The 27,866-nt window shown below is 30.2% G+C and overlaps 2 protein-coding genes across 4 annotated transcripts in view; one reads left to right on the forward strand and one right to left on the reverse strand.

Moving 5' to 3' along the window:
• Positions 1–4,850: 4,850 nt before the first annotated feature.
• Positions 4,851–27,866, forward strand: part of LOC122628982 (neutral ceramidase) — a 36,604-nt gene continuing 13,588 nt past the window's right edge. The window contains exons 1-7 of one of the 3 annotated variants that reach the window (XM_043811935.1): positions 4,851–5,080; positions 6,934–7,110; positions 7,309–7,452; positions 7,548–7,724; positions 7,999–8,126; positions 8,411–8,609; positions 8,980–9,186. In XM_043811935.1, coding sequence (XP_043667870.1) covers positions 6,964–7,110; positions 7,309–7,452; positions 7,548–7,724; positions 7,999–8,126; positions 8,411–8,609; positions 8,980–9,186 — 1,002 coding nt within the window. In that variant the 5' untranslated portion in view covers positions 4,851–5,080; positions 6,934–6,963. Of the gene's footprint in view, positions 5,081–5,102; positions 5,349–6,223; positions 6,354–6,933; positions 7,111–7,308; positions 7,453–7,547; positions 7,725–7,998; positions 8,127–8,410; positions 8,610–8,979; positions 9,187–27,866 lie in introns of those variants that run through there. The other 2 variants (XM_043811936.1, XM_043811937.1) reach the window with 2 other exon arrangements.
• On the reverse strand, positions 14,321–18,746 carry LOC122628988 (cuticle protein 19-like). Its single transcript, XM_043811945.1, has 3 exons — positions 18,601–18,746; positions 16,157–16,429; positions 14,321–14,705 (listed from the first exon to the last, which is right to left on the reverse strand). Exons 1-3 carry the CDS (start codon positions 18,607–18,609, stop codon positions 14,436–14,438), a joined length of 552 nt encoding a protein of 183 aa, XP_043667880.1. The 5' UTR covers positions 18,610–18,746; the 3' UTR covers positions 14,321–14,435.

Genomic DNA, 27,866 nt, shown 5'->3' on the forward strand with positions numbered 1-27,866 from the left:
ATTCTTTTATAATGATCTATGTTAACAATAAGCACAACCATAATTCTTGATCGATTTTGATGAACAAGATCAAAATCTTTTTTTCTAATTATAACTAAATATTAAAGTACTGTTGATGGACTTTGTTTATTCTAAATTAATTAATTGATACTGTTTGATCGAATAATAATAACGAAAACTTTCGAGTAATAACCAATAGCGTCGCTTGTTTTCATTTCTACAGAATTTGATTAATCTATAAACATAATCAATAGGCTAATAAAATCATTTATATTATTGCACAAAAGTTTATTAAAAAAATGAATTATTGAAAAATAGACGTTGAATATAAAATATGTGTTGAATAAGTAAAGGGGAATCAGTATGCTGATTCAAATACGACGAGTCAAGAAAAAGAGAGAAAGAGAGAAAGGGTCATGGCAATAGAATAGCCTGATCGTATTTTGTGGCGAATGTCGGTTATGCAATGTTGACTCTTTTACTTTCTCTCAGCATGTCTGAAGAATATGCTGGCACGAATGTTAGTGCATGCTCGTTAATGTACGTTCAAACACGTTACGTTAAAGAATAAATCGATGGATTTTCTATATAGAAATCCGTGTTATCAAAATATCTTATAAATTATTTTTAGAATATACTCAATTTATTTATTTTATCTATCGAAACTTTCGTGCAAGTATTTCGATGATGAATTTTATTTCGCTTCGAAGTGCTATCAAATTACTTGTGTATAAAAAGAAATGTTGAAAATTGGCCAGTGACGTGACTCATAAAATTCTGCGACAACAGGTGTTTCGTAGTTTAGTGTATTATAAAAAATAATGATATGAATGTTTATTTAAATCAAAGAAACGTTTCGAAATAAAAATAGAATATATACGCGTTTAAATATGTCGTGACAATGATTTACAATAATATGCATGATTTTTAAATGATTATGTCTTAACATTAAAATTAAATGAAACGTGAAAATTAATAAATAATTCGTATAATGTTATGATAATAGAATTAAATTTGGTAAGTGTATTATGGAAATAATAAAAATGTAATTTCAACGTTTTGAAATATAAATGTATTTTCACATATCTCGAAATAATATACAATAATTTCTAATAAAGATACTGAAGCTCTAGGATTTAATTTTATTTAATCTAATGAACAACCAAATCTTAATCTTTTTTCATGACATTCACTGAATTAAAAATTTCAATTGTTTCATTTCATGAAAAATAGAATCTTTTAAGGTAAATAAGGATGTTAACCTTCTTTTTAATAATTCCGAATGCATATTCATGCATTCTATTAATATCGTTCTTTGCTTATGTATAATATTTGCATATCTTTTCTTTTTTCTATACAAGCTATTAATCTGTAATATAGAACAACATTCGTATAAAAAGGGATTAATATACATTATCAATTAATATAAAATTATAATTAAATATGATATACAGTAACTTTTCAATCAATGTATGTCATATAATATTTATTTCTTATTTATTCTTTTCCCTTTTCCTTTGATATTTTTATAATGCATAAATTTTCCGACTTTACAAAATGTAAATCAATGTAAATCAATGTAATGATAAGCGTTTATGTTCTCGATTGCAAATATAATATAATATACTTACGTTCAAGAATATTGTGTTAGAAATATATATGCTTTTTTACTATTCGAATCGTAAGTATACATAACATTACAAACAAGTTATAGAAGAGAGCCTTTGATATGCAATATATAATATCGAAGAACTATTTCGATTCTCGAATTGTAATAATCGAAATATTCCCTTTAAATCGTGCAATAATGTCTATGTAAAAAAATTGTCTCAGTAATTTTTATAAATTTTGATTTTATTTATATTTTTTTATTTCATTTGTATTTTTCTTTTAGTAAAATTAATGGAAAGGAAGAAAATTAAAGGGGGTAGAGAACAAATATGTGATGGACCTTGACATTGGTTAAGGACGTGAAAGAAGAATCGTGTAACCTTTTAATGCAAACGTTTACAAAATCATCGATATTTCCTAAATCATTCCGGAAGTCAAATTAAACTAGTAAAATCATGCGAATGATTTCTATCGACATTCGATGTTCCCATAAATTTCTGGTAAGTAGTAACAGATTTATAAAAATATTTTCTTTATTTTTTATTTCAGTCTAATTACGATTCACGATAAAGTAATTAAATGAAATAAAAAAAATTACAAACGTATAAAAGTATCTTTATTGCTCTTCTCGTAACGAGTAATCAAATATAATTCTGTTTAATGAACTGATATGTACATTGTTTAATTAACACGCACTCGCAAAAGATCGAATAGAAGGTATATGTTTAATTAATATGTATAGCAAAACTAATAATGTTAATTATAATAATTATAAATTAATAAAGTCGTATAGGAAATAAACGTGTATTACGTATATATATGTGTATGTGTATATATATACACATATGTGTGTATGTACCGGGCGTCTCATTCAAATCATGATATGGCCAAATCCTATTAGTTTTATAAACAAATGTTTCAAATAGAAATTATTAGGTTTTTTTTTATAGAAAAAGCAATACTTATGGTAATTATTTAATAATCAATGAAATATTAATGAAAATATGTAAATAACTGTAAATGCATATGTAAGTACTCCTAGTTTCGATATTGTATTATCGATATTTTTTACAACTTTTGTTAGCCTTAAAATATTAATTTCCATTAAAAAAAAATATTACAACTTCCATATCTTGACAGCTGCACACTTTACGAAATAGTAATAATAAATATTACATTCTCTTCTTTTATAAGATCAGAGATATTTTCAGCATATCATTTAAAATGAGATATCTGGTATAGTATACATGCGATTTACTTTCTTTCGATCTATCGGCTTTAAACGTTCTCAGTTTCACCATTCAGAATTAAATGCTCTCAGGAGCATTTAATTCTGAATTAAATGATCAGAAACAAAAAGTCTTTGTAACTTTTAAATATAGTTTCGATAAAGTTAGATATATGAATGTGTTTTTTCATTTTTATTTTTTTATATAATATTTTTTATAGTTATCAATTATAATTTGTTTAAAGTAAAATATTGAGTAAGTTCTGTTAACTCTGGTGGAGATAGTAAGTTAAAGATATTTTCCAACTAGTGGTCCACACCTTCATTAGTTCACTTCACTGGCATAAGCAAATGTTGGTAGTAGAGTGGAATTGATTGCGTGTTGTTAGATCGAATTAATTAGCTGTTGTTAGAATCTTCTTGGGTAGTCTTCTCGTGATATATTTAGTGTATAGATTGAATGCTAAGTTAATGCTTTATATTCTAAGATGTAACGAACATAACTTGTACGAATAGATGAAGTTTAATAAATTAAGCAATTACGTATGTATTTTATTTTTTCTTTACTGAACCGCCTATATCTTATTTTTACATTTTATTAAATATTTAATAAAATGTAAAAATAAGATAAATGTGTGCATCTTTATATGTGATTTTTTTTGCAATAGTCATAAATATACATTACGTTAGCATTAATTCTAAATTCAAGATAGATATAAAATGAAATTCGGAGAAACGTGAACGTTTGTCACGCTTATTATAGTGTATCATTCTGACACATCTCAGAGTAAGCTTTGTGTAGAAGCATTAATCATATTATAAAAATACTTACAAGTAACCTAACTTAACCATTCCATGATTGATCAATGTTTCTAATTTTAAGTTATTCTAATACTATCGTACGCCATAAATTAGAAGTAGATATTTTCCATTTCAATGAAAGTTCTTTTTCTCTTGTTGACGGTGATTCTCTTAGCAAATATCGAAATCGACTTTCTAATATAATGTTCAGGAGAAAATTTTATTGTTCAACTCTCACAGACATTTCTCATTACTCAAAAATGATTAATACAAACCTTAGTATGTAGAATGTAATATGTACTATTTTTCTAACGATGCAAAGCAATTTTGTAACGCAATTTCGGAAACGTTCATTTTCTTTTTTTCTTTAATATTTTTATCCAAAGATTTAATCGACCTTAAATTCTATTGAATCTTAAAATGTGTTTATCTATTTTTATTTATTTTTTTGTATTTGCAATGTTCAAAATTTTTCTAATCGATTCAATCTCCATTATACTTTCAATTTATATAATAAATGCATACACATTAGACATAAATTTGTCAGACATAAGCCTGAATTCATAGATTCGAAATATTGTTTTTAAAAATTCTTTGACTATTTGACCCAGTGGTCAATTGTACCAGAGATGCAAGGAAAGATCATTTCGACCAATCATGTGTTTGAACAAACACGGACTACCTGTCGCTCGACTCACGTGGTCCAGAATGTCTCATCTAGCTTGTTTCTAAGAAGGGACAAGAGACTGTGTAGAGAGAGAGAGAGAGAGAGAAAGAGAAAGAGAGAGAGAGAGAGAGAGAGAGAGAGAGAGAGAAGAGAAAAAAGAAAAGAAAAAAGAAACGAAAGAGAGAAGAAGAAAAAAAATAGAGTAAGAAAGAGCGACAAAGAAAGAAGGATTGAAAGAATGAGCGGGAGAGAAGGAAAGAGAGAGAGAGAGAGAGAGAGAGAGAGGGAGATTGAAAGAAAGAGCGAGAGAGACTGAGAGAGAGAGACGCAAGAGAGAGAGAGAGAGAGAGAGAGAGAGAGGGAAATGGATGTAGGCAGTATGTAACTGACGATAGTGGGTTAGAAAGAGAGAGGTAGAAAGGAAAAAGAATAAAACCATGGAGGTCACTAAGCGAGTAGGAATAGAAAAGAGGCAGGGATGGGAGGGAATAACCATAGAATCGTTTCCGTTTCCCCTTCTCGATACGCATCACGGTATGTGAGTCGAGCAACGTTTGACACTCACGAAGGAGTGTCGTTCGTGAGCAGTTAAAAGAGACTATTATGATCCGCTCGTGTTCACGTATCTGATGCTTTGACATCGCTTCGTACGGTCGGATTTCGAGAATAATCTTAACTGATTAATCGTAGCTGATTGGACGAGAAGAATATTGACTTCGAATTGGTCAATGAAAGAATGGTGAGTTTTCTTAACTCTTTTTGTGTCCATATAGGTATGTATTTTCGTAAATAAATAACGAGTTGTTGTTGTGAAATCGTTACTCTTGTTATTTTCTAACGAATCTCGGAATTTCATTATTACGAGCATCGGAGTTATACGAAAATATAATTATAACGAATCGAAGCAAATTCGCACGGGTTTTAATAAAAAGTGAAAGCTTCTATTTAATTGGTCCGTTCGCTGATGAAACCATCTCTCAAATATATATATGAAATTTTGCAACCAAAGGATCTCTCTGTTCGGCTTGGATCTTCCTCGGAGTAAGTAATCTTTAATTATAGAGTTAAAAAGATTAAATTCAATCGGTAATATCACTTTTTTGTTTTTCAAACGATATATTTTTTTTCTTTTCCTTTTTTTATTACGAATCGGTAATATTGAAAATTGTGTTTTTTTTTATCATTGATTGAATAGTTTTCTATATCTTCAATATTTCATATATTTCGTCTGAATTCGTTCTAATTTACTTTCTTTTTCGTTTGAGAAGAATAGAATATAAGAAAATATATATTAAATATTATAATAGTAATAATTATATTAAATAAATTTAGAGTCGTTGTTTTGAATTTCTAATTTAAAAACAACAAGAACAATGTTATGCAAGGCCTTTGTCTTTCAGTTTGATTTCTAATATATTTTCCATGTTGAATTAATTACTGCTCAATTAATATTTATGACATATAACTTGTGACATTTAACAAGCATTATGTTAACTTTTGTCAATACAATGTAATACAATAGTTCTATATACTCGCTTAATAATTAAAAAAAAAAATAATTGATTAAAATATGTAATTAATTAGAAAACTATAGTGTTCTGTAAGAATAATTAACAACCATTAAATTTCCAATTCAATCGAAAATTGATTATTTTACTTAATATTATGAAAATATTTAACATGTGAGATTATGAAACTTTATTTAATTAAGTAAATACTTCTATATGTATTAAAGTAGAGAAACAAAATATATTGTAAAAGTAAATATATTTCATATATTTAATTTTCATATAGGAAAGAGAGAGATAGAGTATGAATTCTATATCGATAACAAAATAAGATTACTTATCTTTTCAATCGAGATATAGTGTCTGCGATAGTGATTCATTCAAAGTCGCATAATGTTACGTCGAACGGCAATTTATAATAGAAAAGAAAATTAAAGGAACAACTTAAAGTTTATATACATTATTAAAATAATGTATTACTTGTTAAAACCATCATATAGGCGTTAAATTAATTCATTACCTTTAAATTTTACAACAGGTTTGTCATATTATTACTACATTCTTAATTTTTGCAAAGTACGCATATACATACATATACACACATATCAGTTCGTTATCTATCAGAGAAAAGGAGAGAATAAATATTTATAAAAATTTTTGTATATTTATTTAATAAAAGAGAAAGTTTAGGTTTGTTCTTCGTGTTTACAATTTATGCATTCAGATATAAAATTTGATAATTTGCCTATGGAAAACGTTTGTGACCTTTTCGATATTTTATTTAGATCTAGTTTTTATCTTTTAACCGTAGACAGACATTCAAAGTATTTAGTTTTTTTTCTGTACAAAGATTAAAAACTCTTAATTCTAGATTAAAAAAAAAAAAATGAAATAAAAAGAAAAGAAAAGAAAAAGAAAAAGAAAAAAATACAAATTCGAAAGCTATTCAAAATGGAACAAAAAATTAAAAAGATATGAAAGTCTTTTGACGAAGGTCATAACAGATAAGAATTTAAATAATTATCAATGGTATATAAATTAATCAAATGTATATAAATTCTAAATGTAAACAAATAATTTCAGTCAGTTGATTTCGCTAATTAATAATTTCATTTCAGTTTGAAAAGCGGAGAAGTACAGTAAGCTGAATGGATACGAAGCGCTTACGATTTCATGATTTATCCACATTATGGATCATCTTACTTACGTTCATCCTATCTCCGAGCTGTCTAGCATCGTACAGCATCGGAGTTGGCATAGCCGATTCCACCGGACCCGTTGCAGAAGTTGTATTTGTAAGTACCCATAATTTCTGTGACATATATTTATTACTTGTTTATTAAGGCATTTCAACTGTTTTATGGGTTCCTCCCCTTTAATTCGTATTCTGAACATTTTTGAATATACTTATAGAGATATATATAGATGAAATATGTGACCATTAATATCATCAGGATTAGTTTTCGATATTTTCCTTTCCTTTTTTTTTTTAGATGGGATATGCAAAGATGGATCAAAAAGGATCAGGAATACATCTTCGAACCTTCTCACGTGCGTACATCATCGACGACGGTGAGGAGAGGTTTGTTTTCGTCAGTGTCGACAGTTGCATGATTGGAAATGAAGTTCGAAAGGCGGTACGTTCTCAGAAAGATTAATTTTACAATGACGTTATCTTTGTTAGGTTGTATCTATAATTAGTTAGAAAGATATTATTCTTTTTCTATTTTAGGTACTGCATAAACTGCAGTCACAATATGGAAATTTGTATACGGAAAAAAACGTGATGATCAGCGGTACGCATACGCATTCTAGTCCAGGTGGCTTCATGATGGATGTACTCTTTGACCTTACCACGTATGGTTTCGTCAAGGAAAGTTTCAATGCCATTGTAAACGGAATAACAAGAGTATGTGACTTTCGTTTATCGTTGAATAAGATCCTTGTATTTTAACGTCACCAAGTGTTAATGATCGATCTTTTTCTTGATATTGATCTTTCATGAATATTAATTTAGTTCGTCAATTTTATATTTATTATCGTTAACAAAAGAATGAACTTTGAATTATTATTATTATTATTATTATTATTATTATTATTATTATTATTATTATTATTATTATCATACGATTTTAATGTACATTTGAAATATTTGTTACTATATTATTTTTGTTTTTTAATAGAGTATCAAACGTGCTCACGAAAATGTTGTACCTGGAAGGATTTTTATCACGCAAGGAGAAATTTTGGATGCTAATATAAACAGAAGTCCATTAGCTTACCTTAATAATCCAAAGGCTGAAAGGGATAAGTAAGTGACTCTTTCTTTAACGTGAGTTTGGTCCTGTTGAGAAAAAAGATTTAATATTAGAAAAGAAAAAAATTCAATACCTCAAATAAAAATTCATACAACGTTTACGAAAGACATTTACATTAAATTGTATTCTATTAACATTTTATTTACATATTTTTTAAATGAACGTATTCGAGTAGAATTTTTTATAACATCTTCTATAACCATTAACCTGTTTACAAGTTGACACATGATATTATTAAGACCTTGTGAATTAATGTTTTATACACACTATTTTACAGATACGATAATAATGTAGATAAAACGATGACGCAGCTACAATTTGTCGGTGCTGATAACCAACCGTTAGGTGTCATCAATTGGTTTGCTGTTCATCCTACCAGTATGAACAATACTAATCATTTAGTATCGAGCGATAATGTGGGTTATGCTTCGATACTTTTTGAAAAAATGATAAATAAAAATGCTATGATCGGCAAGGTGAGAAATTAAGACTTAATTGAATTTATGATTGACTCTTCGAGGATCTTTATAAATTTATATATTGATTCATACAAACCTATAAGTGGTAATTTTATATAATAATTTTATAGTACAAAAGTAAAGTTTAGTGGAATTTATTTTATTGTAATACAATTTGATAACAATTATTTTCAAATTTTATTACGAGAAAATATGAATGAGTTAATGTTTTATTGTAATAAAATTTTAAAAGTTAATAATTATAACTTCTTAATTATAAAGGTATGTATTTATGAATCAATCTATAATAATATGTATTTGGTTAGATCAAAGTATTTAGTTAAATACTTTTCTTTGTAATATATCTTATTTGTATTTACTTATTTAGGGTCCTTTTGTCGCTACGTTCGCTTCTACAAATTTAGGCGATGTTTCACCGAACACTCGCGGTCCAAAGTGCGAGTTTTCCGGATTGAACTGTACCGATTGTTATACTTGCCCAGGGAAAAAAGAAATGTGTTTTGCTTCAGGACCTGGCAAGGATATGTTCGAGAGTACCAGTATTATAGCAAGAAAAATGTTCGATAAGGCGGCGGTGAGTACTAAATATTTATATACTACATCTTTTACAGTATTTTCTTTATAAATTTATTATCTAAATTAATCGATTCCTCATATCTATTTCTAATAGAAATAATATTTACTTATGGTAAATTTTAAAGCATGGATTTTCAAATTTTACCTCAAATATGAAAGTTAGACCATTAATCGATCTATCGAATTAATTGATCTCGAATTATTTTAACAATATTTTTAGATAACAAGAATAAAAATCGCGTATAATATTTATCTACTATTTGTTTTATTATTTATTTTAGATATATTAATCTATTCTAAGTGATTTGACAAATATTATGTACACGTACATACATTATCGAAATTTTTAATAATCTTCAATTAATTCCATCAGTTCCAAGGTAGACAATCGAAAACCATGTTATATCCATTTAGTAATGCTTCTCATATTCGTATTCAGGGGCAATATACTTGACGAGTGGCGTAGGATGTACAGCTTGTCCGATTTTTTTGACAATAGCGTTGAATCCATTGTGTGGGTCGGATGTATAATCGACTACACGAATTGTACCATCAGGTTCGTTTAAACTATAAGAACCCTTAACGACATCACCATCACGAACTTCCTCTTGTTTTTTAACATCACCAGTATGAGGATCATAGACGCCATATTCGAAGGAGTATTTTGGATAAACCTAACAAATATTTGAATATTCATGTTAACGTTCATTTTATTTTTATTTTTATTTTATCGTACGAATACTCACATATCCTTCGTTATGATCGTACACTCCATAATTTTGTCTATAAGCTGGTACATCATAGATCACTTTATTAAGAACAGGAGTGATCACCGAGTGTGAAACTGTTGTTCCGTATCCTTCGTAACCTCCGTATCTTCCATATTCATGTCCAACTAAAATGGCATTACAATTCATAGCCAATAAAACTATAGCGAGTGCAAAAAACATCTGCAAAGAATGATTAATAAATTGAAATCTTTGTATATATCGTTAGACAATGTTATGCTTATAAATTGATATACTTTGTTTAGAATGTTTCTAGGAAGATTTGAGAAAACTTAGAAAATCATTAAGGACAATATTTAAATATTTAGCAGCGGATTAATTTTTTTTATGTTTTTTTTTAATCTCTTCTTTTAATTTAAAATGAAAGAATACAATTTTGCTATAAAATAAGTTCAGTTAAATTGTAAATGTAGTAATACAAGAGAACAAGATATGTCAACGAATATAAGTAATGGCTCACCTTTGGAAATATGTTGTTGTTCACTGGTTGATTGTGAATGATAAATTTGAAGTACCGTTCGGCTCCTTTATAGTTGGACTTCGTCTGAACCCCCTAATGATTTCTCTCGACTTCTTGCTATGACGGTAATTGTATAAGAACCAAGGTCTTTCTCTTTTCGTGACTTACGTTCCATTTTTTTTTTTTTTTGACAAAATGAAGGTCGCCGAAAGAGTCTTAGAAAAAGAAAAAAATCTTTTTTTTCTAGCCTATAAACCTAATACGTAATGTCGAAGTTCGATAAACAGGGAACCAGAATTTATTTTCTTTCTGAAAAGAGAAACGCAAAAGAGAAGTAGAGAGAGAATCAGTCGTCCTTAAAACAGGGCATTCCCTTCGATGTATTTTGTCTGTATCTTTTAAAGGAAAAAGGTTTGAAGGATGACTTTGATTTTGATAAATTCGAAATATTCGTGCGTAAAACGATTTGATGGTTGGTAATCGTCTTATGTCATATTATTCAAATAAACTGCAGATTTGAATGTAATTATATTCGTGGAATATAATAGGATTTTTATAAAGCATTTATATTAGGGATAAACTTGATTGCTCTAATTATTTCTATTCATTTAATAGAGAATCATCATTTCTTTAATGATGTTATCAATTTTTTTCGCGTATAGATTTGAAAGATAATTATATTTTATATTACATTAATTAAATATAATAACCTTGAGAAGATTCAGTATTGCAAATTAATTTTATTCGGTTCGTTTTGTTCATACAATGTTATAACACTTATATAATATATTTTTTCTGTGTAAGTAGGTTCGCTAGAAGAAAAGTATTCCGAAGAAAAAACATATATTGTTCTAATAATTATAGAAACGATTAGAGTGATTTGTGTTATGCGATTAGAAATTGTCGTAGTGTAAAAATTAAATTATCTTGATGTTTCTGTTTTTGTTCATAACGAATCATTAATTAATTTTAATCTTTTTTATCTCTCTATTTCTCGAAAGAACAAGTGTAGATGTGCTTGTAAGATTTCACAGTTTTCGTAAAATATTACACATAGAACTGTCGAGATGGTATATACATACATCATATACGAGACGCAATCGATAGGCATTGGTGTATCACGTAACTCGTGATTCGTCACGCGAAGAGTTACGTTATGAACGTTGTAAGAGTCAAAAAAGAAATTGACGGAATTGGAAAAAATTTCTCCACATTTTTCATTCTTATTGTGTTTGTTATAGCAACATGCCTACCGTACGGGTTTATAATAATAATAATAAAATAAGGTAGGATGAAAATAAAATCAAAATTATATAGTATATAGAATTATATATATTATATATAGTATACAGAATTATATATAGTATATAGTCGGGATAAATTTCATACGTACATATATATGTATATTATTTTATTATTTATAGAATTTTTAGAGAAATATAAAAGACTTTGGAAATGCAATTTAATCAAAAATTTTATTTATGCATGTAAAAAGTTTTTACGTTCGAATTAGATTAATATTTTTTTTACTAATTTAATTTGAAACAAAAAATGTATACAGTGTGAACCCATTAATTATGATACAATTAGGAAAAGATTGATTCTTTTTTAGAGAAATAGAAATTCTAATAAAAATTTAAATAGAAATTCTAATAAATTTAAATAGAAATTGTATAGAATACAATTTCTTTTATATGTGATTTTGTTTTCAAGAATATCGACTTTAAGTATCAGTGCAGTACGGGTTTATGTAAGTTAGGTATTATTGAACGAATCTTGATAGAGAATATCTTGTTTACAAATAGTGTTAGTATTACCTATATATAATCTTGATTACTTAATAGTGTCAGTGAGCTGTTATCAAATATTTGTAAATGAGATATAGTTTGTATTTGATTGACTTAGATACATACGTGTTCGATTAACAATTACAATCAATTTTTTCACTTAGCGTAAAAAGAAATTCTATTTTATAATTTTTATTTACTTTACCAAAAGACATCAGCGATTATTGAGACACTCTATATGACAATACAGGATATCAAATAATAATTAAAATCAAACGTTAATAAATTTTCTTGAATTAAGCGATAATTAATTTTATTTCAATTGAGACATTAATTCAGTTGTAATTTTCTTTTCTATAATAAAACTCTGATTAACATTAAAGAATTGCTAAAACTTTCTTCTTCATTTAAATTTTTAATTAATTTTCCGGACGAAAATGGACAATTAAAGATGATACCACGAAATATGATAATTTCAAACGAAAGCGAAAGTTTTCTCTTTCCTTTTCATTTTCATTTACAAGAAATTATTATAATGATTCATTATCCACACAATGAACAGGAGATAAAAATCATACAAGTTGAGCAACAAGTTTTTTTTTTATTGCAGAATTTTATCTATCGACTTGTAGTAATCGTAAGAAGAATATCATTTTAAAAGTGATATGTATAAAATGAATCTACACTTGTTATAATCATTTTTTTCATTTTTAAGATTAGTAAACATTGAAATTTAAATATCCAATTCTAATTCTTACCTTTTAAAAAGTTACTTTACGACGTTAAAAAACATTAGAAATTTTCTTCTTTTTTTTTTTCAATACGGAAGGATAGGTTTTTAAGTGGAATGTAAATATCTTATAAAGCAATATGTAATTTTATTTACATTAAATTCATTCAGGTATTAACTTAACGGCTTTCGAAAATTAGATTTTTTTTTAACGTTTACCGTAGTACGTTTCATTCAAGGTTATTTCTCTACTTAGAAATCCTGTTTCGGTTTTTATAGACTTAGATTTATATACTATGTGTCTATATATATATATTTATATATATATATATATATGTATGTATGTATGTATGTATGTATGTATATACCTTCTCATCTTCTTATCTACGATGCAAACTCTCTTCGGTTTCACGCTAAATTCGTTCTACGTTTCTACGGCGTTGGATCTCTTCGATTCCAGCTTTATTCCGCTCGAATAACGAAATCAAAACCTCTTCTCTGAAGGGAATTCTTTCGTGAGGAAAGTGATGACTTTTCTATCTCGAAGTAAGGTACTTTTATGTGTTGAAGACTTTGTCGATTCTATCGATCGGTCGAAATATGATATGAATGCATACAAGAGCGAAAAACGAGTTTTTTTTTTCAGGGAAGAAGCTAATGACCTAATGCTTTCTAGAATCGGGTTGAAAAAATCGCATCTTCGTAATTTTTCCTTTTTATTATTTTTCTTTCTTTCTTTCTTTCTTTCTTATCATTATCCTAGTCTCATCGAATATTATGACTTAATTCTGTGAGATATATTTTCATATGTCCATGAGTAATTAAGATATTTTTATGTTAATATTTTGTTTGGATATTATATTAATCTTTCATAATATTAACAGACATTTTCATAATCATTTAGATATATTATCTGAATCGTTGATTATGGAGTCAAGCTTATATAAAAAAAAGATGATATAAAATCAGTTGAAAGGAAAATAATACTCGTATTTATTTAAAATAATTATTTTCATATTCGGTGAGTAGAAAATGACAATAAAGATGATTTTGTATTTTCATATAAATATCATTAAATATTTATTTATTCGAGGTAAGAAAAGTACGTTTCGAAAGATTCTTATGATCTTTACGATGGACGAATAGTTAAACGCTCGTACGTTACAACTTTACACGAGGAGAACTCTACTCGAGTAGTCAATATGGCGGACGCCTGTTTGAATATTTGGCGCGAATTGAGGTACATAAAGAAGAGAGAAAGAGAGACAGATGGAGATAGATAAATAGATAGATAGATAGATAGATAGATAAATAGATAGATAGATAGATAGATAGATAGATACGATACGATAAAGAAAAAGAGAGAGAGAGAGAGAGAAAGAAAGAGAGATGGAAGATAGTAATGTTTCTTCAAGACATTGTGGACTGATTAAAATTAAATAAACAATCTCTTAATTAATTGTCTAAAAATAATCGGTTTTCCTAGTCGTAATGATTGTAATAAGCTGGCGATGAAACGTATTTGGCGATTGATACAGATTTCGGGTGAATCGCTGGTCCAACCTTCTTCACTATTGCATTGAATCCATTGTGATCGTCTGCTGTATACTCGACGATTCTTACGCTTCCATCAGGCTCGTTCACGCTATAAGAACCGTGAACAACATCACCGTCACGGACCTCATGTTGTGTTTTCACGTCGCCGGTGTGTGGATCGTGTACACCATAGTTGAAGGTGTATTTAGGGTGCGACTGAAACGAAACGTGTTTGCGTAAGAAGGTAATGTTGTTGCATTAGGTGCGCCAGTAACTCGATGGATCAAACGATTGATTTTTCCCATTTCAAACTTTTATTCTAATATTATTTATCGTATATTATTAGTCTTGAAGATTTCTACTGATATTCTACTATTAGACAAATAATGAATGGATTTTTTATTTTGTTGAATAATTCTTATCGATCACTCATTGATTTTTATATTTCAATTGACAAATCGACGAATATTGGGTTTGTCAATTAATCTCTATAACCCTATATCAATTAATGAATGAATCGTAATTAATTAATTAAGTATTTAAATTCAACCTCACTTCGTAATTTTAATTTCAATATTCACTTTCGAGTGATATAATCTTTTAAGTGAAACTAATACAACGAAAACGAACGGTTTTAAAGAAGGGAAAACGATGAATGAATGAAAATGTCGTGGGAAAAGTTTCTACGATATTTTTCAATGTATCTAACAAGTCTATATAATACAAAAAGCCGAAGCATCGTGTGTTACTCTCGAGACGATAGTTCGCCAACGTTGGGACGATATTTCGTTACTGGTATTCAATTAACATCGCGAGAAAGCGACGACAATGGACATCGCGGAACGTCGACATTAGAAATGAGATGCAGCACGGAAGGAGTTACAAAACAAGAGAGTCAGTCTGCCCAATCTCTCACTCTCTATGTATGTTCTTTGGTGACACACTGAGGAATCTCTATTTAACATATGTGAAAACGTGCGTTTTAAAAAAGCATACAGACGACATGCAAACGTTATAAAAAGGTGACTCTTTGCTTTGTTTGTTATATAGAAAAGGAAAGAAAGAAAGAAAGAAAGAAAGGGAAAGAGAGAGAAAGAGAGAGAGAGAGAGAGAGAGAGAGAGAGAGAGAGAGAGACCAACAAAGCGTGTCGTATTTTAAAATTTCAACTTCTGTAGTACAATATTTTTGTATTACCTGTTAGAGTTACGTTGATTTCGTAAACGTGATTTTATTCATTTTTTAATCTCACGTAGATATCGTTGAAAAAATGTTATTGATCCGTTGATTATACATAAATAAGATAATAAAATAATGCTTATATGTAGTTTTTCGAAGTGTAATCATTTTAATTCGATCAAATTCAATAACGATAGAGATTTTATATATATATCTTAGAAAGAATAAAGTAAAAGAGATTTTAATAAAACTAATGAAATTTCGAAATTATGAATTTATAATCTTTACGAAAAATACAATATTAATAGCGGTAAAGCTTATAAATTAAAACTGAATATTTTCAATAAAGATTTATAAATGTCACTTAGAAAAATGTTTTCGATGTACATGAGTTACATAATTACCATGATTTTAATTATACAAACTGATAATATTAATCGACGGAAATAGATGGAGTATCGTGAAAAGAATGAAAAAGAAAAAAACTTACATAATAATCGTGGTCCTTGTCGGCGTGATGCTGCTTGTAGGAATGGAAAGTATGATCGAAGGATGAATCGGCGTGTAACGGTGCGGCCGAGACCGCGTGCACCGGAACTGCGATCGTTGGCAGAACGGCATGTCCCTCGTAATCCGAAGATCCCGCATATCCCGCGTCGAGGCCTTCGTAATCAGCATAAGAAACCGTGTGACCGGCTCCGTTGTAACCACTTACGAGAATCCCTTCGCACCACGCGAAGATGGCACAAAGCAGGTACAAAATCTAAAATGAAAAGAGAAAAAAAATGCAATCGAAAATTTCTCTATTTTTTTTTAAATTTTCTTAAAAAAAGAAAGAAATATTCATTTGTCCGTCATTTAATGACAGATAAAAAAATCTGTAAAAAGTTTCAATATACTTGTTGTGAATTTATTTGTCGTATATTACGTACATACGTCTATGTATATGAGTGTGTGTTATGTGGACTTATTATTACTTTTTTGGTTTTTCTCTTAATTTTTGTTAGAAAAGTTTGATATTTCTACACGAAGAAAAATATAGAAATTGTAATAAAAATATAGAATTTATAATACTTGGATATATGTATATGTCTTCTATGAGTGGATTATGACTTTCTTCTTTTATTTATTTTTTTTTGAAAAGGAAATTTATACTATCATTTCTGCACGCAAAAAATGTAAATAATTTTTTTACAACAATTTACATTTAAATTTTAACAATATATAATTTACAAATTTTTAAACAATTTATACTTAATGCATTTATTTTATACACACATGTATATAGTTATATTATTATTATTATTTTTTTTTTAATCGATCTGGGAATCTTCTTAAGAAGATCGTTCTCTTTTTCTTTCTGCAAGTGATCAAAGATATGATATTTATCGATCCGTGAAAAAGATACGCTTGTAAATACACGATAAATGATGTATAATGGAAGCTAACAACGGAAGGGAAGAGTTTCATAAATTTCAGAGTATTTCCTCAGAGTCTACTACTTCGAAATATGGATGAAAAATTCTCTTCTTCAGAAGTCTATTTACGAAGGCATTAGTTTATCCATTTCCTTTTTTGATTCATCACACACTTTCTATGGATTCGTATAAATCTTTCGCAAAAGAAACTTCTTTATTCGTTCTTTTGAAAGTATAAAATACATTTTCGTACTTTGAGATGAGACTGCGTTTTTTTGTTTTTCTTTCTATCGATCTCTTTTTCTCTGTCTGTTTGTCTATCTATCATTTCCTATTTTTCTATCGAACAGATGATAAAAACGAAGAAAGAGTGGAATTACAAAACAAAAAGAAATTTAATTTCATATCCGTCTTTATTATACTTTAATCGAACACGAACTTCGATATAAGTTTGGAGAAGTCGAGTAGCCATTCTATTCATTCTTTTCATTGTCTCATAGGAAAAATCGTAGAAAATTTTCTGTCGCAATTTTCCAAGAACAACGAGGACCTTGCACTTTCGATCAACGCGAGAGATTTATTGTTTGCATCTTTCTTTTTTTTCTTTTTCTTTCTCTTTCCGTAATATAATTATTGTTATATACGTAAAGGTCTAAGTATAATCGTAAAGTAAATGAGAAGAAATATCAGTGAGAAAGATTTTACGGAATTTCCTTTGGCTATTCGTTTGAAATTCTAATGGTTCAAATACCTTCTAACTCTTTCTCTTTCTTTTTTCTCTCTCTCGTATTGTATTATTGCTTCTTATTTACATTTCCATACCATAAAGGGAGCACATTCACGAGTATTATGTATCTATGTGTATATATATGTATGTATGTACGTATCTATGCATGTAAACATGTATTTACGTATAGAAGAATGAAGTTTGTAAAGAAATAGTGAAAATCTCTATTCGAAGTTCTGTTTCCATAAAGAGTTATTCAAAGAATCTGATAAAAGTGTAGAATTAATTATGATATATTAACCAAATTTTTTTACACAGACATTTAGAATGAAAGAATAGAAGATAGGATATCAATGATATCACTGATCTTATGTTATTTTCTCGAATAGAATTTATTGGAAAGATAAAGTGAAATAAAAAGTGGTGTTAAGGAAAAGAGGAAGAACGGAGAAAAAAATATACATAAATAATAGAAAAACGACGATATATAGTATATATCTAATAGAATTTGTATGAGGAGAGAGAGAAGGAAATAGGTAAAGATAAAGCACGAAGTATTATATCGGTAAAGTAGAAGGATCGAAATAACTACAGGCGAAAACAAAACGAGAGTTTCTGTGTCAGAATAATTGACGTCTTTCGTCACCCACATGCTGACACATTAACGTAATGGTATATAATCAAAATTTGCAAAAAGAAAGAAAGAGAAAGAGGGAGAGAGAGAGAAAAAGAAAGAGAGTGAAAGAGAGAGCGAGAGAGAAAGAGAGTGAAAAATGAAATTGTTCGTACCTTGAACATAATGTTTCTTCCACAAAAGAACAAAAAGTTCCAATCTTAGGTTATTTTATGCGAGAGAGCACGAAGTCACTGATAGCATTATTCTCGACCGATGGGCTTATATCCATCTCCCACCAACGATGCTTTCGTTCCGGGCAAAAGCTCTCCTTCGAACCTCCTCGTTTTACTCCCTGCTTACCATATCTTTTCTCTCTCTCTTTCTCTATATCTCTATCTCTTGCTCGCAATGGTAGCCCCTCTTTTCTACTTCTGTAAAGTCGTTAGAGGCACGTGCTACACGCAACTACTCGAATACTATACCTTCTTCCTTCTCTTCGAACGGGGAATGATTGAATGCCTTTATTTTTCTTTTTCGTTTTCTTTTTTTTGTTTTTATTATCTTTTTTATGGAGATTTTCTCTTTTTTATTATAGAGAAGAAGTCAAAAAATATTAACATAAATAAGAGAAAGAAGAATAAGAAGAAAAGCTGAAGTGATTTATTCAACATAATTGCATTATTTTGATCATGTAAAACTTTGATTAATTTGTTCTTTTTGGCATTACATCGAAGATTACATCAACTGACACATCAATTCGTAAATCGATCTTTTTTTGTCGATTCAATATAAATGTAAAAACGTCATACACATTTAATTGGAATAATAAATTACATTTTGAAATAAGGACTAATATACATAATATACACACGTTTTCACTCGTAGAAATCGGATTGTAATTTACGAATGTTCGAAACGATCTCATTAAAAATCGGATTAAATTAAGATAAAAGATTTTCTTTACACACATTGATTACATTGTAAATTAGTTGCTTGTAAACAAAAAGATGAAGTATGTTGGAGTTCTCGTATGTAATTTCGTTCGAATTTGACAAACTAACAGAAAGAAAAAGAGAAATAGAAAGAGAAAGAGAAAGAGAGAGAGAGAGAGAGAGAGAGAGAGAGAGAGAGAGAGAGAGAGAGAGAGTTCTGTTAACATATATTAGCCAATAACTCCTACTTATATTCATGAATTTCGAGTTAGTCCAGGTGCTCCACTTATTGTCTTTAGAGTTCTCGTATCACGGCCATTCCGTAACGACCGTGAATTTTGTAATTTCAACAAGTTTCGAGACACGGGAAGAGAACAAGCAACGGTGGTTTCGTTTCATGATAAAACTTTGTATATAGTTAATCCCTCCCACTCTATGCTATAAGTATATGAGTAGTTCTCATTACGCGAATGACATTGCCTGACTCTTGTAATTGAATGTTTCAACGTTTCCGCGAACGATTTCGTTAACTTACAAGAAATATTACCAGCTTTCTTTCAACGTTAGCCTCGATAAAGTCTTCCCCTCTCATTCGCTCTCTCTCTTTCTTTTTCTCTCTCTCTCTCTCTACTCTCTTACGCAGTTACTTATTATCTGTCAGTGTTCTTGCGTCTTGGGGCAATCATGTTTCATAAGGTACACAATTCACTCGCATATTCCACCGAATTAGTTTCGACTTCGTCTCCGTAACATCATCTCATCCACTGTTTTTATTCTTTTCTTCCTTTCTTTCACCTTGTGCGTAGACAAACATGTTCGAGAAAAAGATATCATTTTCTATACCATTTTTCTTTCACCTTTTTCTAACATTCCTCTGATTTTTTTCTTTTTCTTTCACATATTGATCCACTTTCGTCAGCTGAAAGTATCATATCACTATAATATAATTTCAGACTTGCGACCTTCGCAAAAATTCAATTGTTGATAGTGGAAGGATTCATCGAGTGGAAATCTAGAAGAAAATGAAAGAAAGTGGAGGGAGAGAGAGAGAGAGAGAGAGAGAGAGAGAGAGAGAGAGAGGGAGGGAGAGAGAGAGAGAGAGAGAGAAAGAGAAGTTTTTAATCTCTGAAAGGAAACTTCTTCCTATATTTAATCGAACTATTCACTCTACTTGTCTCTTCTTTATTCGTGAATTTAATTAGTAATTTTATATTAATCCTACGAAGACTGTAGTCGGATCTATTCTATTCGATATATCATGATAATGTAACGATCATTATTCTTTATATTAATGGGATATCTTGGATGAGTATTATTTTATGTAATTTTGCAACTTCCTTTGCTATTATTCATTTAAAAATTCGAAGATTGAAATTTCCTAAAAGGCATTCATTTCTCGTCTTACCTAATAATTTGCATTTTTAAACTCAACAAATGATGTATCTGCTTTCATAACGATTTAAAATCAGTTCGTATCAAAGGCAGGAAAACAGTGGCAAAAGTAACTGGTATATTCTTCTTTAATGACTACCTCACACCAATGTTTTATGGATATTATCTCTTTTAACTGCTCGTTAAGTATACCCAACCCAGATGGCAATGTCCTTGCATGAAGATCGAGTAATCGCTTCCACGTTCACTCGACTTTGTTCTAGAAGGAAAAGATTCATCGTAGGCAAGCCGTGCCTCTTGTCGCCTCGAATCTCGTGAACGATTCAGAGAAAAGTCTCGTTTGCCATTCAAGTCTTTACTTTCGAACTAACCGCGAATATAGCATAGGGGTGTGTATAAATCAAAATTATCGAGATTGGCTCTACTAATCTTGTTTTTTCTTTTTCTTTTTCAAACGAATAAGAGATATTTGTAGAGAGATTCATTTAATATAATTTTATTACTTGAAAAAACTAGATATTCTTCATTTTACTCTTTGATTTAACGAAATTTCGTATCTGTAAATAACTAGAATTCTAAAAAGTAGAAGCTTATAATTGACTGTAAAAAGATTTCATTATTTTTTTTTTCATAATCATTAAGTTTATTCGTATTCTCTGTATATAAATATCTATACACATATAATGTCATTGATAAAGTAATTCTTTCTTTAAAGTTGTATTTCTCATTATCTGTTGCTTTTCTAGTGAAAGAGAGAGAGAGAGAGAGAGAAAGAGAGAGAGAGAAAGAGAGAGAGAAAGAGAGAGAGAGAGAGAGAGAGAGAGAGAGAGAGAGAGAGAGAGAGAGAAAACAAGAATTCTAACGCGTTCTTCGAAGTACTTATTTGAATGAACATAGAAGAGTCTTATAAATATTAATCATTATACGGATTTTCTTAGCTCGTCGCCTTTCGTGAAAGTGTTTCATTGTCCGAGCATTAGCCTGACAATAAGAACAAATGTAACGTAGACGAGGTGTTTGCCTTCGTCATTTTCAATTTCGCGAACGAAATTGTTTTTGTACTTTAATTTTTTTTTAATTATCATTTTTTATTCTCTCAGAGTAAATAAATTCATCGATTTTTGAACGAATTAAACGCGGACGAATTTCCGCGGCCGTGAAAGCGATTTGAATCCACAAGATGTATCGTATGTTTCCGTATCACGTTCTCTATTAAACATGTGTATGCACTCAATCATTCGCACGTACGCAGGTACGTATTGCGGTATGTCATCGAAGAAACCACTTTCGTGGTGTTCCATTACATGGGATCGACTTGGAAAGAAGAAAAAAAAGGGGCTTTTACGTATGCTTTTATCATCAATGTCAATGCCCGACGACATAACAGCATCACTGCTTGAAATCCACTTTCATTCAAGACTTCATTGTGAAACGATTAAAAGAACTTTATTTTCCTTATTCGATATCGATTGAATGAAATAACGTTAGAATACACATATTTTCGAATTAAATTAATAACGTTTGAATGCATTGTTTCCAAATTTAGATATATTTTAAATATATTTTGTGATAGGAATTTTTGAATGATTTACAGGATATGTATTAAGAAAAACATATCTTCCAATAAAATTGATAACGTACGAATAAATTATTTTTAAGTATAATTACATTTTTTGTATGTTTGAAAACATCAATCTTTGGGGATAATTTAGAAAATATATACAGTAAGAGAAAAATATCTTCTTAAAAATTGAAATTTCAATTCTGATTAATCGGTAATAGGAAAATTAATTAATTGTTTTTCTATATATTCAAATTTTCGTATTTTTCACGATACCTTTCTGAATATAAATTTTTTCCTAATAAAACATCGATCACGTTGCTACGTATAATATGTAAACAAATTTTCACGTCGTGATACATAATCATTTTTCATTCGTAAGTTATTTCATAGATCGGAAAGGTAGCGATGGAATAAAATTCAGAATTTTCGTCGATCGATTTTCTCTTCTTCGAGAAAAGTTTAAAAGTCACTGGTGTTGTTACGGTTCTAACAACCGTGAAAGGTTGCTTCGTGATCATAATAGAAAAGAGGGAGGGTCGTAGTCATAGATATAGTCACATATCGATAAAGGCAACGTGAGATGTGTGCTGAAGACGTATGCATGTACTTAGAGTATTTAGTATGTATGGCGAACTGCACCATAGCTGCGCCAACTTCAAATGCATACATCTCTCTTCCTCTCTCTCTTATACACAGACATATACATATACATACACGTGCATCATGGTAACTATATAGGACCATGGAAAGCTTTACTCCCACGTTGCATTCAACTGTATAACGTGCAAATATATAATGTGCAAATCCATTCCATTTTTCTTCTTTTATTATTTTTTCATCTGTCCGATGAAATATTCCGTTTTATAGGATCGTGAAAATGGACGGTATAATGCATCAAATAGTCGAGTAGCATAACTTCAGTTATGCTGCTCGTTTTCATATCACATTCGCGATCAAAACATTGTTTTCAATCTAATGACTCGATTGTACGAATCAACGTAGGTAGACCGATTAATGATAGAAAATAATTATACCACGATTTAATAAATTGTTAGATAAGGATATGTCTTTAAACGTTGATAGTACAGCGAAGTTGCTGGAGTAACGTTTAACGGAAGCAAATATGCGTGTAATATCATCATGTTGTTGTCTTTCATCTATCTGTCTTTCTTTTATTCCTTAGAAATCGTATCGTACTATCTTCCTTGCACTAAAGTCGATTGGACGTTAACTGAGAGTGTCGGTTGGGTTACGTAATGCATTGTTTAACAGAGTGATTTCAATACAATCGTGTGAAAATGAGAATCATCTAAGAGAGAGAGAGAAAGAGAAAGAGAGACATAAAATAGAAGGAAGGAGAAAAAGAAATGTTTCAACGTATCCTTGGCACGGGCCGATAGAACAACATGAATCCTCGCTAACTCTATTTCTTTTCTTCACTAGTACCTTGTCTATAGTGTGAAGCGAAGGCCTTGCTTCACCGAGGACAGCTTTCCGCTTTGCGTTAGTCTAAGTCAGTGTCGACTTTTTTTTGTGTCTTTCTTTCTTTCTTTCTTACTTTCTTTTTTCTTTTTTTCTTTTTTTCTTTTTTTTTTTATTTTTATTTCTTTCCCTCCTTTACTGAAGAATATAGTGCGTAACGTTGTCATTGGTACTTTTTTGCTATTTAGCATCCAGATCATTACATACTGTCATTGTTTCTTGGAAGCAACGCGTCGATTATTTAAATAAGTTTGTTTTTTTTTTAATTGTGCTAAATCCTCTATAACAAATATTTTTTAATCATGTGCTTTTTGATGAAACTTTTAATATTTGTTGTAAGAAATTAATTATTTTTTAAAATATGCCTCTATTGTACTACGCTTCTTTCATCAGCCTCGTTATTTGGATGCTTATCTCATATTTCAAACTAGTTCTCCTTCATGTTATGTTATTATTACCTTTAAACTTGTTATTTTGTTGAAGCGTGAGAAATATTATCGATTGTTCAATAGATCGTGACATACGTTTTTTATTAGAACTCGTTGTTGATCTTATTGATCGAACACGTAGGATAGACATGATTCATTGATTCACATGTCACGTATACGGAGTGTCTTTGATCTTTCCGTTAATATTATTTAATATCATCGATATTTCCGTAAGCTAAATGCAATTATGATTATGAGAACAATCTACTTATATATATATATATATATATATATATATATATATGTTTTCGAATAAATATTGGAACGATTCCTCAATGTACTCAATCGACTCAAAAATAAATGAAAAATAAATTTGATCTAACATTACATTCCTGATCTACTTTAAATAAAAAATATTTATCATACTTGTTGAAATTGAACGGTCGAATAAATGTTTGTGAAATTGAGGAAGGAAAGACGACAGTATTCTCGTTAGATACGTCCGAGATTAGAAAGAGAAGTGCGAGCTGGAGATGATGTACACTTGTTATTCAGAGACAGTCAAGAAAGGAAGCGTGTGTAACGTACGAGACTGTGAATAGTTAATGCCTGGCTGCTCCCTAGTTTGATTTCGTGCAAAGCAAACACAGTATGTCTCTTTAAAACTTGGCGAGAAGTGAAACCAACGACGGCGACTCCTCTCCCGATTGAATAACCATAGTCGTTCGCGTCGTTGACACGAGGAAGAAGAAGCACTTCCATTTTTTTTCTCTTCCTCCCAATAACATCATTTCCCGATATCCTACTATTTTCGTATTCATAGCATGCGACAAACCCCCAACGACGAGAAGTTACGTGAAGATTTCGTAACCCTTTCTCGAGCATTTCGCGAGTAGAAGGGAGAGAAACAAAAGGGATAGAGGGAGAACGAAAATGACCTATTTGCATGAATTTTTTTTTCTTCGAATGAAGACGAGAGTAGAAATGGAAAAGATTAATAACGAGTGTTAGAATTCAATTTGTTCTGGAATTTATGTTGAAATTTTTTCGACATTATATCGAAATGAAAAGGATATCAATTCTAATCGATCGAATCGCAATCGATAGGAAAAAGAATCGTGATCGATCATTAGATACGAACTTGGAAACTTTCTTCTCGCACATTTCTTCAACGTTCTCACGAAACGTGACATTTTTCTTTTTCTTTTTCTTTTCTTTTTTCCACTACTTCTTCCTTTTATTTACATTGAAACCTGAACTGCATACACCCAATCGACGTGAGTTTAAAGACCACCAACGCATTAGTGAATTTTGTCCCACGACTCTAAGGAAAGAAACGATAGAGAAAGGAGAGGGGTATACGCTCTGATATTAGTCTAAGCCTTGTGCAAGGATCGATTAGCATAGGGCGGGTGTAGTTAGTAGTCTCCAGGAAAAGAGTCATTTGCGAGAGGGGATAAGATGAGAATGAGAGGGAGAGCACAGAGAAAAAAAAATGGAACGAGTCACTCAGCACCGATCCGCGTATTTACACGTTCCTGTTCCCACGTCTGAAAGCAGGACATTGCAACTGTATAGCACCTCTGCCTTCATTATATACTGTATCTTAAGATCTATAAGAGTAAGGACTTAGCTTCCGCGCTTAAAAATCTTTTACTACTAGTCTTGTCTCGCTATTAGATATTTCTTTCATACATTAACTCTGTTTCTCGTTCTCAGTTGTTGTTATTTATATATCTATTGTACTATTATTGTATATATCTATTTATTTCACTTTTTTTCATCTCTTTCTCCCTTTCTTTCTTTCAGTTTCGCTCTCGATATATATATATTTGAAGACATGCGTCGTCACTGTGATCTCACGTTCTTTTCGATAAAAAGGATACAGTTATTCCACCGAATCGGTTTTCAGCCACCGATACAGTTAAACAGCTTGTAATTGCTAAGATATCGAGTAAATTAATCATTACGATAATTAAGAGATGTATAAAATGTAGTTATTTATATATCAGATAATTAAAATACGTATAGCTAAGTCCGATATAAATTCATCCAGGGTATTCGGAATTTAAAATTACCTTACAATTTCACGGAATATTTCACGAGTAATTACCTTTCGGTTCGCGCATGAGATCTCATAAAATGCAATTTTTTAATAAGAAAAGTATAAGAGTAATAACGAGATGGAAACGAAAAATAAAAGAAAGGAAGAAAAGAATGAAAATTGAGATAAAAGCTGGGGATGGACAAAATGAAATTAATAAATTAATCTCATTATTCGAAATACGTTGACACTCATATTTTACGCTGTATATGTATCTCACTCTCTCTCTCTCTCTCTCTCACTCTCTCTCTCTCTCTCTTTCTCTCTCTCTTTCTCTCTCTCTCTCTCTCTTTCTCTCTTTCTCTCTCTTTTTCTCTCGCTCATTCTCTCAAATTATATGAATGCTGGTGTAATTGCATAGATTAAAAAAAGATTATTAATAAACTGTAACTAATCGCATAAATTGTATATCCAAATAAATATGAAAAATTATTTACCAGATACTATATATTGATATGGATAAACATATAACTAACAAAACATAAAATACCTGCAGATGGCACTAAACAACAAGCGAGTTTACCGTTCAAAAATAAATATACATTATATTAATTTGATCGTACTATGAACCAACATTCACAACAGAAATTATTGTAATAGCCAGAAATAAAAATTTGCACAACACAGAAAAAATTACCTGGAGGGAGCAAGCATGCTCGTGCGATTACCTGTCACTTAAGTTGATCCTGTTACAAAAATCGGATTAATGGAGCAATTTCCGCAGAACCTGAGAAAAAGAATTTTGAACAGGGAATAATAACTTATCCGGAGGTGGCACATTAGAACTTAGACCCCAATTATTAATTAATTATCACTACATATGCTCCCAATACAACATGTAACGGAGAATAAAACTTACCTGGAGGAGGCAACTTTATCCGCGCCACTTCCTGTCATTTCATATGACCCTGTTACAAATCTCTATTTGTTGGACGAAATTCCATTATACCAGAGAAATAGAATGTATAACAGGGAATAATAAATTACCTGCAGGTGGCACATTAGACCGTGCAACCTATTTTCATTACATATGCCCCTGCTACAAATCTCAATATGCTGAAGGAATTACCGCTATACCTGAAAAATACAATTTGTAACAGGGAATAATAACTGACACGGAGGTAGCACGTTTGTCCGTGCCACCTCCTGTCACATCATATCTACCTGCTACAAATCTCTATTTGTTGCAAGAAATTCCTTCACACATGAGAATTGAAATCTTAAACAGGGATTAATAACTCAAATGGAGGTAGCACGTCTCTCCGTGCTACCTCCTGTCACTTCAATTGATCTTGTTACAAATCTCTCTTTAAACAAGGAATTTCCGCTATACATGAGAATTGAAATTTCTAGCAGGGAATAATAACTTACCTGGAGATGGAACGTTAGACCGTGCCACCTCTTCTCCCTACATACGCCCCTGTTACAAATCTCTATTGGTTCGAAGAAATTCCATTACACATGAGAGTTGAAATCTTTAACAGGGAATAATAAGTGACACGGAGGTAGCACGTTTGTCCGTGCCACCTCCTGTGAC

The sequence above is a fragment of the Vespula pensylvanica genome, chromosome 4 (assembly GCF_014466175.1).
Source record: "Vespula pensylvanica isolate Volc-1 chromosome 4, ASM1446617v1, whole genome shotgun sequence".
Classification (NCBI taxonomy): Eukaryota; Metazoa; Arthropoda; class Insecta; order Hymenoptera; family Vespidae; genus Vespula; species Vespula pensylvanica.